This window comes from Hydra viridissima, unplaced genomic scaffold, assembly GCF_058129835.1.
Source record: "Hydra viridissima isolate aposymbiotic clone 2 unplaced genomic scaffold, HvirCarnegie_v1 scaffold_14, whole genome shotgun sequence".
Classification (NCBI taxonomy): Eukaryota; Metazoa; Cnidaria; class Hydrozoa; order Anthoathecata; family Hydridae; genus Hydra; species Hydra viridissima.
This window is the reverse complement of record NW_028324313.1, coordinates 6,057,117-6,072,686: the sequence shown is the minus strand read 5'-3', so window position 1 is coordinate 6,072,686 and position 15,570 is coordinate 6,057,117. Positions and strand designations below refer to the sequence as shown.

The window sequence follows — 15,570 nt, the reverse complement described above, 5'->3', positions numbered from 1 at the left end:
TTATCCCTTTAAAGTAAGGAGTTTTCTTGAATCTAGTTTTAAAGTATGGAATTTTTTTGAATCCAGCTTAATATCTCATGGATATTTTTTGATTATCTATCAGAAAATTAGGTTTTTTAAGGACTCAAGAATTATTATTTAATCACTATCTAATCTAGTGCTTTAAAAATGTGATGGTTGTATATATGGGAGTAAGAAATAAGCTACTAGTAAATTAAAATCATGAATTCTGGGAATGATGCTTAAGTTCTGATGGATTTTTTACCACTATGTATTTCTTTATTTTTGACAACATTTTGCTTAACATTTAAAACAATTTAATTGATAAACTTTTATAATGAATAATAGAATAAATAATAGAATAAAAAATCTATAAACCTGTAGTTAAAGGTCTTATTAAATTATGAAAATATTTGGTGACTTCTTAAGGGTTCAATCTGCTCAACCCTTTTATCTTTTATATCTTTTATATTTTTTATTTTATATTGTATTTTTTGTTTTTTTAGTAAGTTTTAATAAAAGCTATTATGATATCAAGGTTGTAAACATGGTAAGTTAAATGATTATTTAAGAAATTTTATTGTTGCGATTACTTTAATAAGTAGAGACAACCTTGCAATTTGGGTTTTAGGGCACTCTTATAAAAGATACCGAAATTCCAGAAAATGCACCTAAAGTTCTCCTTCTTGAGAAACATGCAATGTTCATCAAAGCTTATGAAGAAAAAAAAGATGATTATGTGAGAATTCATTTAAAATAATTTGTTTGTGCTCTTTTATTTCTGGAAATGTTTTATTACTTTTCCCTTTATAATTTTTAGACTTATATAATGACTGAATATCTTCGCATGAGTGGAGTCTACTGGGGTTTAAGTGCAATGGCTTTAATAAAGAAACTGAGTTTAATGAATAAAGAAGAAGTTTTACTTTTCATAGGGACATGTAAGCATCCAAATGGTGGTTACAGTGCTAGTAAAAATCATGATCCACATCTCTTATACACCCTTAGTGCTATACAGGTATAATTGTCTTGTTGTACAGGTTAGATGACAAGTTTGATCAATATTGTCAAACTTATCATAAAATTTCATTTCTTTCAACTGGTTCTTTAATTGCAATCGGAATATATACATATATATATACAATTAAAGATGAAATTATGTATGTGTGTATGTGCGCTAAAGATCTTATATTTAAAGATGAAATTATGTATGTGTGTATGTGCAAATATGCAAGTTCACAGCTTTGATCCTATCCTCACCAATTTCGCACACAGGTCTAATTTTTCCCAGGAAAAATTTTAGGCCAGGTTTGGACCACCCCGAGCTTTATGTTCAAGGTGGTTATGGTTGGAACCAAGTTCCAGCCCCCTCTGAACCTTCTTACCCCTGGCCAGGAAGTGATAACTAAGCCAATAATTTTAATAGGTCTTACCATTGAAAACCAAAAAATTGTGAATGTTTTTTATGATAAATTCTGAGGGATGTTTTTGGAAAAGTATATGGTATAAATGAACAAGAAAATTTGTAAAGCAGGTTTTTGTTTGAAGAGATTGTGATTTATTGATGTGTTTGTTGTGAAAAAGCTAGATTCCCAGTGTGGTTTAGTTCCCAAAAATATGACCACTTAGCTATAAATGCATTTTTGATTACTATAGCAAAGTCTTATATCTAAAAGCTGGAAAACCCGGCACATTGCACCGGGAATTCCATCATTAACAAATATTGCTAATATTTTAATTTTCAACATTTAAAAAATAGTTCCCACAAAAATTCTTTTGAAGTTTTTGAAAAAAGACTTTCATTTAGTGTTTAGCCTTTAAAGTGTCAAGACTTACTTTTTAAACCTCGAAAAGGTTTTGAGAGCGAAAAGTCATTGAGAGCGAAAAGTCTTTAAGAGTGAAAAATCTTGAGAGTGAAAAGTCTTCGAGAGGGAAAGTATTTGAGAGCTAAAAGTCTTTGAAAACAGAAAGTCTTTAAAAGCAAAAAGTTGTTGAAAGCAAAAATCATCCAGAGCAAAAACAATTTGAGAGTGAAAAGTTGTCAAGAGCAAAAAGTATTCAATGGAAACAAATGATGACAGAGAAGCTAGACTTGAAGGAAATGAGATCAAGAGCAGTTTCAACAAGAGCCTTGGAAACAAATTATGAAAGAGTAGCCAGGCTTGAAGATAAGAAATCAAGAATAGCTTCATCAAGAGCTTCTTGATGAAGAACCTTCCCTCTCTACTTTGCAAATATGATACAATGAAATGAAATAAGGGTTATCCTTCTTATTTGATTGTTTCATCTCGATTACATATTATCATTAAAGAAATGGGTCCTATAAAATGAAACTACATTCCTATTCACAGTCACCAGACTTAAACCCAATTTGACATTTGTGAAAGGAGCCTGAGCAAAATGTTAAAATATTTTTAGCAAGAAATCTATAAAGATAGCAAAAAGTCAGCATGGGTAGAAATTACCCCAGACACAACAAAAAACCTTGTGATGTCAATGCCCAATAGACTGCAGTCAGTGCATGAGGCAAAAGGAGGGCCAATACTAACTTTTTTAAAAGCAAAAAATACTGTTTTGTTTGTTTTTCTTATTACACGAAACAAACAAAACAATACTTATGCATACACATATTTACATGACTTACTCAAATAAATCTCTAAATAAAGTTGTCTCTACCTTTTTTTCCTCTTCTGATTTTAAGTTTTTTTGTTTAACAGAAAATGAATATTTTCTACTCTTTACTGTCTACTGTTATCAAATACAATATTTACTACTGTTGTTTTTTGTAATTTTTTGTTATACTGAAAAAGTTATACTTCTTTTTATTAAATTTTTAAAAATCTTTTTCTTTTGATTATTTTTTTTTCTTTTTAATAAGATTTTGGTTTTGTATGATGAGATCAGTAGAATAAACGTTGAAGAAGTGGCTGCTTTTATAAGTGGCTTGCAGCAGCCAGATGGTTCTTTTTATGGAGACAAATGGGGTAATTAATTAGATAAACATAAGTTTAAGATTTCAGCATTTTATAAACCAAAATGGTTCATAACTTTTATACAAAAGATGAGTGTTGCTAAACAGCCTTATGATCTATCTTTGGCAGACACTTCTTATGATGATAAACTGCATATTGAATATTTTGTTTGCAGGAGAAGTTGATAGTCGATTCTCATTTTGTGCTCTGGCAGCACTTAAGCTTATAGTAAGATTTTTTTTCAGCAGTTTTTTGTTTTTTTTAAATTTTCCTTTAAATATTTTCTAATTTTTTAGCTGGTAGTTTTTTTTTTTTTTTTTTTGCTATATTCTTTCCATTAAAGTTTTCACATTTCTTCATTGGAAATTCAATTCTCAGAGAAATTAATTTTGTATTTAAAATTCAGGGAAAATTAGACGTAATAAATGTTAGTAAAGCTGTGGAGTTTGTTGTTAACTGCATGAATTTTGATGGAGGGTTTGGATGTAAGCCTGGGTCAGAATCACATGCTGGGCAGGTTAGGTTTAAACAATAGAATGTGTTTTTGTCTGTTTAGTGTTACTTGTCTTTAACAAAGTAGTTAAAAATCTCATAGTTACAATTGATCAAAATTTGATTAAGTGGAATCATTCAAACCAATTTGAATTTAATAGTTACAGATTCAATTTACCTAGATGGATTAAGATGAAATCTGAAGCTTTTGGTCACTCTTCAACATTAAAACTAGTAAATTAATTAATTTTCAAACTGATGAGATGACTATATTATCTAAATGACGGTTTTTTTGTTGAATGTAATGACAGCATTTAAACTAAATTTTTTTAAATTGGATGTTTTGTTCTTGATGTAGTAAATTTTCATTATGAGAATTAAGTTGTTTTTATTAAGAATTTTTATTTCTTTTTATGACTTTAGATATATTGTTGTGTTGGAGCTCTGTCTATAACGAATAAGTTGCATTATATTGATTCTGACCTACTTGGTTGGTGGCTGTGTGAAAGACAGTTAGAATCTGGTGGATTGAATGGACGTCCTGAGAAACTACCAGATGTATGCTACTCATGGTGGGTTTTGGCATCACTGAAGATACTTGGAAAAGTTCATTGGGTCAATCAGGTACAGCCACTAGTAGTGTGATTTGCTTTTGATTTATTATCAATTACATTCGAAAGTGTTTTTTTTTTACAAAAAAAAAAAGAGATAAATATATTTATATTTTACTAAACATAGACACACCTCTCCTAAACAAAAAGCAGATTTTATGAAACCCACCATCAAAGAACTCTTCTGATTCTATGCCCTATATCTTCTGGGAGTTCAAAGTCACATTATAAGAACTGTCTCATTAAAAGAACTGCCTCATTAAAAAACAACAATGAAAGATGTTTTTTTCTCCGCGCAGGTGACGCAGAAATTATAATTTTATCACTTCACTTGATTTTATTTTATTGACAATTGCAAAACTTCATCGAATCAAGTTGCGACAAGAAATTCTATTATTAACAAATATTTAGAACACACGAACTTATTTTTACTTTCTATCAACAAAAAGTTAAATCTTCCGTAGACAACAGTCAGAGGAATAATTTTAAAGTTCCAAAATGAAAAAACTACTACATAAAATAGTGCATTCAAACGGAATCCTAGACTTTCAGTCAGAGATGTTGGTCAACTAGTAGACTTGTCCTCTGCAACAGTTGTGTGATATAAGAACACACACAATCTTAAGTCCTGCGAGGCTCAAAACGCCCCAAACTTTTGGGACACAGATATTGGAAAAGCCAGAAGGCACGCTAAATTACTGTACGAAAGACATTTCAAGAACTTGAAAAGTTGCCTAACCCTTGATGTTACAAGTATAAACGCCTGGCATATTTCGGGAAAAAGTCCCTTGTTTGCCGGGCGATTTGTTCATGTGGTAAGAAAAGCAAATTCTTTGTCAGACGGTAACGCCAATCAATGATGACGTTGGCATTAAACAGTGCCTTCAAAAATGCTTGCTGCCGTTCATCAGGAAGCATCCAAGAATCATCGTTACCCAACCATTACTTTGGCCAGATTTGATTAGCTGACACTATGCACGTTTGACGATTAACTGGTTCCAATAAAACAACGTCACTATGGTTCCTCTAGAAGCCAACCCTGCGAACTGTCCAGAGCTGCGGCCTATTGAACGATTCTAAGAAGTAGTGAACGGGTAATTACTGAAAAGTGGGAAATCTGCTAAAGACTTGCCACATTTAAAGAAATTGTGATTCCTCCGATGTGTGTGCTTCAAAATGCACTCAGTTGCCACTCGCCAAACATATTTTCTTGAAGCAAAAAGGTATAGGATAAAGGATAGGATCAGAAAAAGAGGGGTGTGTAGATATAAAAAAATAAATATTTAAAAGATAGATGTAAATTGACATTTATATAATAGGAACGCTTATCAAGGTTCATCCTAGCATCTCAAGATGACGAAACTGGTGGTATATCTGATCGTCCAGGTGATATGGTAAGTGTAACATACATTAGATTACTTTATCTTACTTTATGTTTCACTAAAACGCAGTGAATTTACATTTAAGTTTAAATGGTGTCTGATGAGTACCGCTGTAAAGTACAAATTAGTGGATTGCTCAAGAACGAATTTTAAGTTAACATTCTTAAAATGTTTAAGATATGTTCAAGGAGACCTATTAACCCTTTCACCGCCGGCATCTTCAATAGACAGCAGTTTGGTCGGATTTTTTTTTATTAATAAAACCGGATTAAAGTAATCATGTTTGATTTCATTTTAAAGGGTTAAGAATGTAATTTGCTGCATAGTTAGTTTTTTTACATTAAAAGTCTGTGAATAAGAATCTATAGTGAATTGAAGTTGTCCATATTTTTTTCAAAAAATTCAAAAATTTGATATTTTATTGTGAAGAATGAGGAGGAATACCGGTATTGATAATTTTTATGCTGATGATATGTCGACTTACGGTTCTGAATATTGGTGCTAATGACTGGGAACCTCTCGATTACATTGAATACTTGTTACCTTGATACCGATTCGTTTCGTCCAGAATTTTACTTATCAGTATTAAATCTTGATTTAGCATTGATAAATAAAATTGTGGACGAAAAGAATCGATATCAAGGTCAAAGCTCTATCGGATGTCGAGAGAATATGGCTGATTGGGTAAATGTAACGGCGACTGATATCTGGGTTCTAAAAAATATCTGCCTAAAAAATGTCTTTAATATATATTGGTTTCAATAAAATCCGCTCGCCGGTGGTGAAAGGGTTAAAGATCCTAAGTTGCTGGTGCTTGGTGTTGTCTCTTACAGTATTGTTTTTAATTTTGTGTTAATCTTTTTTTACTTGTTTATCTTTAGCCAGACCCTTTTCATACGTTATTTGGTATTGCTGGTCTCTCACTACTTGGTTTTGATCGACAAAATATAGAAGAAATAGATCCTGTTTTTTGTTTACCGAGTTATGTTATTAAACGACTGGGAATAAAGAATCAGATCCTAGATTCCTAGTAAAACGTAGGTTCTTTGTGTTACCGTTAACCACTAACTTATTAGCTACCTACCAAAATGCGTATCAAGAAAGCTAAAATTCATGAAAGAACATTCTAACCTGAAAATATTTAGCGCTGTTCAATTTTATTTTATAGTTTTTAAAAAGATGTATTTACATCACCATGTTTGCTAGTAACAGATGAACGTTCATAGGATCACACGTGATCACATAGTGATGTAGAACGAAATTTTTATTTTGAACTATATTTTTTTATTAAAAGTTATTTTTTATTTGACTTATAGTTTTATTTGACTTTTACTTAAAAAATATCTTTTATTTCATTTCTATTGGTTAAACCAATAAATAGTTCACAAGATATCTTCCGCTAATAAGTTCCTTTTTTATAAAATATCTTTTCTTTTATGGATGCCAAAATATACCACATAAAATTACTGTGACAAACCAAATGAAGAAGATTACTGGAAAAAAAATGCTAACACAATTTATCTAGATAAAGTCAATATACAATATGCAAGAAGACTGTAAACCTCAATTTTTAATAGTTTTCGTGGGGTAACAGTTTTTATAATCCAGGATACAACTTCATACAACGAAGGAATAAAAAGACTCGACCACAAGTTTCAAAAACGCCCATCACAATGCGCCACAAACTTCATTCGCCTAAACAACGCTTAAATAGCAAGAAGACGAATTATTCATTTGAAGAAGATCAATAATTTGAAAACATTATGGGCAAGTTTAAGAAGATCAATCATTTGAAAACTTTGTGGGCAAGCTTAAACAGTTTATGAGAAAATCTATAACTGAATCTCTTACTGCACATTAAGATTTAATAATGATGCCATTATTGCTGGTATTTACTCACTTATTCGACATTGACTCCTCGAATTTAAAGAAGATGACACCATAAACAAAAATAAAACATAGGCTCTAGAGGACACAAGAGCTCTCTATCTGTCGAACGAGCAAAAGGATCTGGAAGAAAGAGTGGCTTTAAGGATAAGAAAGCAGCAATTAGTATTCGACAATCACTCACGCAAAATCCCGGCTTATCGAACAGAGAACGAGTCAGAAGGTATAAAGTTTCAGAGTATTTCGTCAGAAAAGTTAAGAAATGTTACAATTTGAAGTCTTATTGAGCCGTTAAATTTCCAAACCGATCAGAGAAGCAGTCACTGACTGCTAACACTCCAGCTCGAAAACTTTATGACGAAGTGCTTACAAAATTTAATGGCTGCATAATTATGGATGACGAAACGTACATCAAATGTGATTTCAAACAGCTCCCAGGTCCAAAATTTTACACTTCATTTGTTCGTGGACGTGTCAGCAACAAGTTCAAGTATAAATCATTGGATAAATTTGGTGAGAAACTTCTCTTGTGGCAAGCAATATGCAGCTGCGGTTTTAGATCTCGAGCTTTCGTCACATCGTCAACTTTAAACTCGGATGTCTACATCAAGGAATGCTTGCAAGCTAGACTTTTGCCATTTTATCGAATTTAGGTTGTTCCCTGTTGGTTCTGGCCTGATCTTGCTTTTTGCCATTATTCTAAGAAGACCGTAGAGTGGTACATTTCGAGAGACATCATGTTCATACCAAAAAGCTTAAATCCACCACTGTTGTAAAAAATGACCAAAAACTACTTTGAGCTGACCCGAGAAAACCGCTTTGACAGGGTGAAACTACAATGTTTCCTGACTCCAAAAATGTAAAATTTGAAATCTAACTATTTCGTCCAAGAAAATAATTTTGATTTTTAGTTTTTAGCACTTTGCACAATAGGGCAAAATGACAGCTTTTCAAATTTTGCATTTTTACACCATTCAAAAACTCTCCAAAATTAGCATTTATTATTCTAAAACATAACAGTCTATATAGCAAGTATAATTTGTATTTATTTTAACTCAGAAGATAAAATTTTACCTACAATTTCATGGTTGAACTATATTATAAACATTTTGTTGCATCAAAATTGTAAATAAGCTAAAAATTCCGGGAATAGGCAGTGAACATGTTTGTTTTAAGTTTTGCATCAAAATTGTAAACAAGCTAAAAATTCCGGGAATTGGCAGTGAACATGTTTATTTAAAGTGTTTCACTTATCAGTTGTGTGAGAAAAATTTCAAAATGCCAAATTTTTCAAAAAATCATGAAGATTGTCGGAAATCTGTCTGTGTCTTGTGTCTGAAGAAGTGCTCTCGAGAGTTGACACAGTTCCTTGTTGAAAAGATCCTCAAGTATTACCATACAAGTCTTGATTTGACTGATACCAGAGTGCCAAGAGGTATTTGTGACTCATGTCGAACAATTCTTCGGAGAAAAGATGAAGGAAAAGATGTTAACCTGCCACCTTTGTTTCCTTTCTCATCTATAAAGTTAGACCACCAACAAGAGATCAAGGTTGCAACTGTCTTATTTGTCAAGTTGGACATTTGAAGTTGAATGAGAAGAGCCCAGTGGACTATTCTAAACCTGTGGAAGATTGTACCCCTCAAAGATGTGGTGATTGTTTGAGTCTAGTTGGAAGAGGTCTGCCACATCAGTGCACTCCATTCACTTTTAGAGAGAATCTCAAGCAGCTAGCTACAGCTGATCCACTCGCTGCAGAGCAAATAGCTACTCAAGTCATCTCTACTAAACCTTCCACACCTGGTGGTACTGCCAAAATATCGCATCCTAAAGGCGGCCCACCACTTAGAGTTAAAACAGGTGATACTTTTATATATACATATAAAGATGGCAGGTTCAGAGGGAATACCTTTAATTTTAAAACTTAAAATTACAAAAAGTGTTAATATAATTTCATTTTTAGGAAGCTCAAGTCCAAGAGCTCTTTTTCCTGAACCCAGCATCAAAACTGAAGATCTTGTACAAGTTCAGCTAAACACAGGACTGTCCAACCTTGGCATGAAGAAATTGGCATCAACCATCAACAGAGTCAGTGACACCAAGATTGTGGAGACTAGTTTTCTAGCTAAGTTTGAAGCCATTGGCAAACAGTTGTCTGAGTTTTTTACTCAAACCAGCATCCAAGTTTTATCAGAGAGTAACTCCACTGACTTTGTGGTTGTGCATTGCAAGGATCTTGCCGAGCTTTTGAATGAAGTCCTGCTTTCTCGAAGAGCTTTCCAGAATCATATTGTCAAGTTGGGAATTGATGGAGGTGGAGGATTTCTGAAAGTTTCTCTTGGCATCATGGAGTTGGATTCTCACTGTGATTCAAGGTCACCACCACGGAAAAAACTTTTAACTCAGAGGACTGCCAAAGACAGTAGTGTAAAGCGTCAAATGCTTGTGGCTTTATCAGAAGGACTACCAGAAAACTTTGAAAATGTGAGGCAGATCTTGTCTTTAATCAAGTTAGGCAAAGTCAACTTTGTTGTCTCATGCGACATGAAACTTGCCAACATCCTTTGTGGCCTTCAGAGCCATGCAAGTACTCACCCTTGCTCTTGGTGCAACACAGAATCAAAGCATCTTTCTCAATCAGGATCTTTGAGGACACTAGGCTCACTTGTTGCCTGTTATCAAGAGTTTGCTAAGTCTGGTGGTGATATCAAAAAGGCAAGATCTCTTGGCAATGTAGTGCATGAGCCTTTGCTATCTGGTTCTGAAAACAAACTCATCTTGGAGCTCATACCACCAATGGAACTCCATCTTCTCCTTGGTGTGGTCAATCACATGTACAAAGCCATGACAGATGTTTGGCCCAATGTTGTCAAGTGGCCCTCAGCTCTCCACATTCAACAAGAACCATACCATGGTGGGCAGTTTGCAGGGAATGCCTGTCACAAGCTTCTCAGCAATCTTGACCTCCTTCAAAGAATTGCAGAGACTGAGTCTGCTTTTCAAGTCTTTGGAATCATTGATGCCCTTCGAAAGTTTAAGTCTGCGGTGACAGCATGTTTTGGTATGGTTCTGGAGGATGACTTTTCTGAAAAAATTGATCGCTTCAGAGACTCATATTTGGCAATCATGAACATCAGTGTGACTCCAAAAGTTCATGCTGTTTTCTTCCATGTGAAGCAATTCATTGAGATCAAAAGGGCTCCCTTGGGGATCTTTAGTGAGCAGGCAACAGAATCAATGCATCATAATTTCAGCTCACATTGGCAGAGATACAAAAGAGACCGCAATCATCCTGAGTATGCAAAGAGGCTTCTTTCATGTGTTGTGGACTACAACAGCAAGCATTTGTGAAGAATCAAATATTGAGAAGAATTTATTTTATGTACCATTTGCTCTTTATGTGTTTAGAATCAAGAGGTTGTTTTTGTGTTTTGGCTTAGAATAACTAAAAGAATCATTTAAGAAAGTGTTTATTATTTCCATCTTGTTAATGAAAAACTATATCAGTTGTGTCAGAATAAACTATTATTCAAGTGAATTTTAGACAGTTATGTTTTGGAGTAATAAATGCTTATTTTGAAGAGTTTTTGAATGCTGTAAAAATGCAAAATTTGAAAAGCTGTCATTTCGCCCTATTGTGCAAAGTACTAAAAACTAAAAATCGAAATTATTTTCTCAGACGAAATAGTTAGATTTCAAATTTTACATTTTTGGAGTCAGGAAACATTGTAGTTTCACCCTGTCAAAGCGGTTTTCTTGGGTCAGCTCAAAGTAGTTTTTGGTCATTTTTTACAATAGTGCCACCAAACTGCCCACAGTTCCGTCCCATTATCAAATTTTGGGGAATTGACAAAGGATATTTGCGTAAGAGTGGTAAAACACTAAGTAAAGCTAAAGATTTGATTAGAGAGTGGACATTAGTAGGGAAAAAAATTGCCAAAGACACTGTGCAGAAGTTGATGTCGTCGATTAGCGTAAATGTTCGCTTATTTATTCGAAATAATGAAAAATATTAAAATAAAAAGTATTTTTATAATCTTCAAGTTCCTTAGGTTAAAATAAATATTAAAGTTTTTGCATGAATTTAATTACTTTATTTTATTTTTTTTGAATTTTTCATCGTTCCGAATTTAACGATCGCATGCTTTAAAACTTTGCCTCGCAACAAAAAGTATTAAATGTAGGGGAGACCGGTGCTAGTTGGCTACAGTTTTAGTTTTTGAGCTCTGCGCATTTCTGGGTGAACTTTTTTGAGGATATTAAGCTGCTGTTCAAATGAATATGAGTTTGGCAAGCATGTTCAAGTGTCAAAGATTATTAAAAAAAGAATAATTGGTGGCCCAAAGAGGGCCTCCAAAAAAGAAAAAAACATGTGCCTATACTCTCAGGGTAAGTTGACACATATAAAAAAAGACAAGTTTCGCAACATTAAGCATTTACTTCGAGTGCATCTTTTTTATGAAAAGTCTTGATAATTTTTATCCAACAATATTTTTTGACCAAAACTTTTATTGCCGTTAAATCGATCGAATAGACTTTCCTTCTATAAAAATAGCATCAACAGCATTTTCTTGTAACATTTTTAGAATTTACAGGCCAGTCTACTTTTCTTTTATAATTTCGCATGTCTGTAGATCTGCAGTGTTATATAACTTTAGTGAATTTACGGTCAATGCGAAAAGTTGTAAGTTGGCACATGTTGCCAACTAGCCCCGCAATCATTGTGCCAACTACAAGTTTTTTTCTCACAAAATGACTTACAAATCCCCAAAAACGTGAAATATTGAGAACCATAAAATGTGACTGGTTGGAGTGAATCATACAACAATTTCTTCTATTCGAGTTTACTTGTTGCAAATGCTATTGCTTTTCAAAATTGAAAAAGTATTATAATTACAAAAGTTACAAAATTAGTAAAAAAACACAAAAATCACTATAACTTTTGTGTGCATGCGCTTGCAGCCCTGATACCACACTGAAAGATGAATTAGTTAGATAGGAAGGTTCCACGAGAATTTAGCAAATTTCTTGTGGAAAATTCCACATGCACCTTAATACCCGGAGTTTATGTTAATAAAATTTATAAACCTGTCATAGCAACCTCCCGAAGCACTGCCAAGAGTGTTGTCTTTATAACCGTCGAGAAAAGCCGTATGCTAAAATAAGATACAATTCAGATGAGCCGTATCCGTAGAGTATTCAATGTTTTGTAGTATCAACAGGAAACAAGAATCGTCTTTTACGATTAATACGATTCATACCTAACACCCCGAATCTACATCTTGTTACTTATAATAAAAGCACATAACGTTTTCATCACGGTTGATCTCAAATTGACGTATCATCAAGATTGCAAACTCACTACATTAAAAGCTAATGTAAATTTCATGAGTTCATACAATTACCCTTTCGTTGAACAAATGCCGTACAAACTTATCAGCGAATTATAGATGAATTTGTTAAGGCCAACAAACTGGAAAACACATAGGGTCACCTTGACAATTCAATAATTGGTGTAACTTAGTAACTTCAAAAAAACTTATCGAACTTTTAAGTCATAATGTCGAAAATGGAACCATGAAAGAACCAAAGAAACAGTCCTTAAAGTCACTTTCTGATTCGTTTTCTTTATAATTTTTTATTGAACTTACTAATATACAATAAGTTAGCAATAAATGAAAATTGAATTCTTATAGTTTTTTTTGTATTAAGTTTTGAATACTATGTCTAATAAATGGGCCCCACTTGAACGCTGATAAATTTGAGCTCTTTTTGTCATATTCTTCACAACAGAACCAGCAAATCCTGTGGTAAGTTTGCAATTTCGACGATGTTTTGCTCTAATTGATTTAAAGTTGCTACCCTGTGAATGTGTACTTTAGTCTTCAGATAACCCCAACAGAAAAAAGTCCAGAGCTGTTAAATCTGATGACCAGGCGAGCTGAATAAAATCACCGTTTTTGGAGATGATGGGCTTAGGAAAAGTTGGTGTTTGCATTGGATTTTCAATTTCTAAGAACCCACAATTTTGTTTATTTATTCAACTCAGATTGAGCTCGTTTGAACAGTTTTGAAGCAAAAATTTGGGTTTTATTATGTAGAGTTAGTACCACATGTTTGTAATCCAGAAAATTTAGATTGGCTATGTAATTTAAATTCTTGAGTTAACTCTATCTACACAGGAATAAGTGTAGTTCTAACCGCAAAATTCGGTGCAGCGATGATCTTGAAAGCCTTAATTGTTGCACTCTTTTTCTTTTTGATGTTTCTGGATCTTTTTGCACACTTTTGGCTACACGCTGTATATTTTCTAAAGAACGCCGTCCCCATGGTCCTCCTGCTCGTAAGTTATTGGACGTTGTCCTTGCTTCTTCAAGTAAAGCGACCAATCCCCGAGTTGTTGGTATTAAAAGAGGATTTTGTCTCGGAAATTGTTCTCGAAATTCACATTATGTTGTAATAATTGAATTTTATTTCGTTTGTACATTAACACTTTTGCAGCACGTTTTTGTAGAATAATCCATTTTAAGATTTTTTGATTTTATCTTCAAGTATCCGAAAATAAAACACAGAAAAAGTGTTTAGTTTAGAAGCTATATGCAAAACAAATCTGTAACTTTTGGAACAACATGTAAAAAAATGCTTCATTAATGCTTCAAGATCGTTTCATCCAGGCAACGAGGCCGTGAGAACGCTTATCAATGGACTTTGTTGGGCTCTGGAAGTCACTATAATAATTCCTCGTGGTAGTTATTACACCCATTTGTATTTCCGGCAGTTACTATTATACATTACCTTCTCAGCCTCTTCTCCTTTTTGGTTCACAACACATATTCACACAGATTGTAAGATCCAGTTCGAAAACGTAAAACTCCAACAGTTCCTAGAGAGTATCGGTATCATCAAAACCAAAGTAACTCCATATTACCCATAACCTAAAGGAAAATAGAACGTCTGAACGGAATTATTACTCTGGCTCTAAAAACATTAAGTTTAGGAAAATGGGAAGTAGCACTGCAAATGGCCTTATCCTTAGTATGAGGACTACCGTGTACTGCCATTTATGAAACACTACATCTAAGGATGATGAATTTCCAATGCTCATTCATAACAGGCACAGTACTACCTAAACTTTACACAGAACAAGATTGCAAAATTTTTTATAGACGTCAAGTTAGGCTAAAAGGAGGTTTAGAAAGTTCAACTAATAGAAACAATACCACCCCTCCCCCTCCCCCCCCTCCCACTTCACGCATATCAAATTTCAAAATCAAAAAGTTAGTATTGTTTCAACCAAAGATCTTACCCAGAAGCCTATAACTCCTGACATGACTACCAAGAAGTCTACTACTCTCCGCACGCAAACCAGGATATTCTCAAGAGCAGGACATAGCCAAAGTATCTTAATGGCTACATTCCTTTCTAGATTACCATCCAAGTTTAGCTTGTCTCTTCCCCCTAAAACTTTCTAAAAGCAGAAAAGACTGTTATATTTTTGTTTTTATTAAGAACTCAAACCTCGACGCTGTTGTTCGACTTTTAACATTGTGCGCTTCGGTAAACTTCATATATATTGATTATGTTATATTTTATATTTTATTTTGTGGTTTTTTTTAAATGTGTTTAAAAAAAACCACAAAATAAAATATAAAATATAACATAATCAATACTTTATTGTTTAAAAAATTCAAATAGTATAAAATAGACTCTTATTACTGTTTAAAACATTAACTAGATATTGATGGTTTAGTGGTAAAAGTTTCTAAATACAGTTTCTATTAAGATTGAGTTAAACGTCACTAAGTAATTATTTGTGGACGTGTTCTACAATATAAAAAACTCGTAAGTGCTTATAATTGTGCTAGACGCAGTCTAATGACAAGTAGTTTTCATTATGTACTATATAAATTCCTTTTTTTTTTTTCGAGTTACTTACATGTTAAACGTTGTTTTCTTCAAAATGCAAAATTGGTAGTTAGTTTTTTTGCTTTAAACCAACGATATCTTGTTGATAAGTTTCTTTTTAATAATAAACATTTTTTTGTTTAAAAGTGACCTTAAAGCTGATTGTACGAGAAAAATTGACTGTTTGCTATTTTTGTACCCACTTTTGCTTTAGAAAGCAATCCAAACCATTTAGATCACGAGCATTAAAATAATTCAACTATTTAAAAATTATAAAATATTAGCTATTATCTAATCTAGTCCTCAAATTAACTTTATTCA

The 15,570-nt window shown here is 33.1% G+C and overlaps 2 protein-coding genes and 1 long non-coding RNA gene across 5 annotated transcripts; 2 read left to right on the top strand and 1 right to left on the bottom strand.

Annotated features, from left to right (window-relative positions):
* The first annotated feature begins 388 nt into the window (after window positions 1-388).
* On the top strand, window positions 389-6,750 carry LOC145181746 (uncharacterized). 3 transcript variants are annotated; one of them, XR_016446817.1, is made up of 10 exons: window positions 389-550; window positions 632-739; window positions 821-1,018; window positions 2,879-2,984; window positions 3,148-3,200; window positions 3,379-3,489; window positions 3,647-3,698; window positions 3,888-4,088; window positions 5,395-5,469; window positions 6,339-6,750. XR_016446817.1 is itself a non-coding variant. In XM_090071349.1 (9 exons), the coding sequence occupies exons 1-9, from the start codon at window positions 404-406 to the stop codon at window positions 6,486-6,488; spliced, it is 1,149 nt and encodes a 382-aa protein (XP_089927475.1). In that variant the 5' UTR covers window positions 389-403; the 3' UTR covers window positions 6,489-6,750. The 3 variants fall into 3 exon arrangements, 1 of the variants encoding a protein (XP_089927475.1); XR_016446816.1 differs by lacking the exon at window positions 3,647-3,698 and having other exon boundaries at window positions 4,203-5,469; XM_090071349.1 differs by lacking the exon at window positions 3,647-3,698.
* A 2,280-nt stretch (window positions 6,751-9,030) lies between these two features.
* On the top strand, window positions 9,031-10,822 carry LOC149879053 (uncharacterized). The gene has a single exon (XM_090071348.1). The coding sequence runs from the start codon at window positions 9,232-9,234 to the stop codon at window positions 10,693-10,695; it is 1,464 nt and encodes a 487-aa protein (XP_089927474.1). The 5' UTR covers window positions 9,031-9,231; the 3' UTR covers window positions 10,696-10,822.
* Window positions 10,823-13,036: 2,214 nt separating this feature from the next.
* On the bottom strand, window positions 13,037-15,404 carry LOC149879052 (uncharacterized). The gene is made up of 3 exons (XR_016446969.1): window positions 15,281-15,404; window positions 14,651-14,812; window positions 13,037-14,279 (listed from the first exon to the last, which is right to left on the bottom strand). It is a non-coding gene; the product is annotated as an uncharacterized LOC149879052 (long non-coding RNA).
* Between the last annotated feature and the right edge of the window lie 166 nt (window positions 15,405-15,570).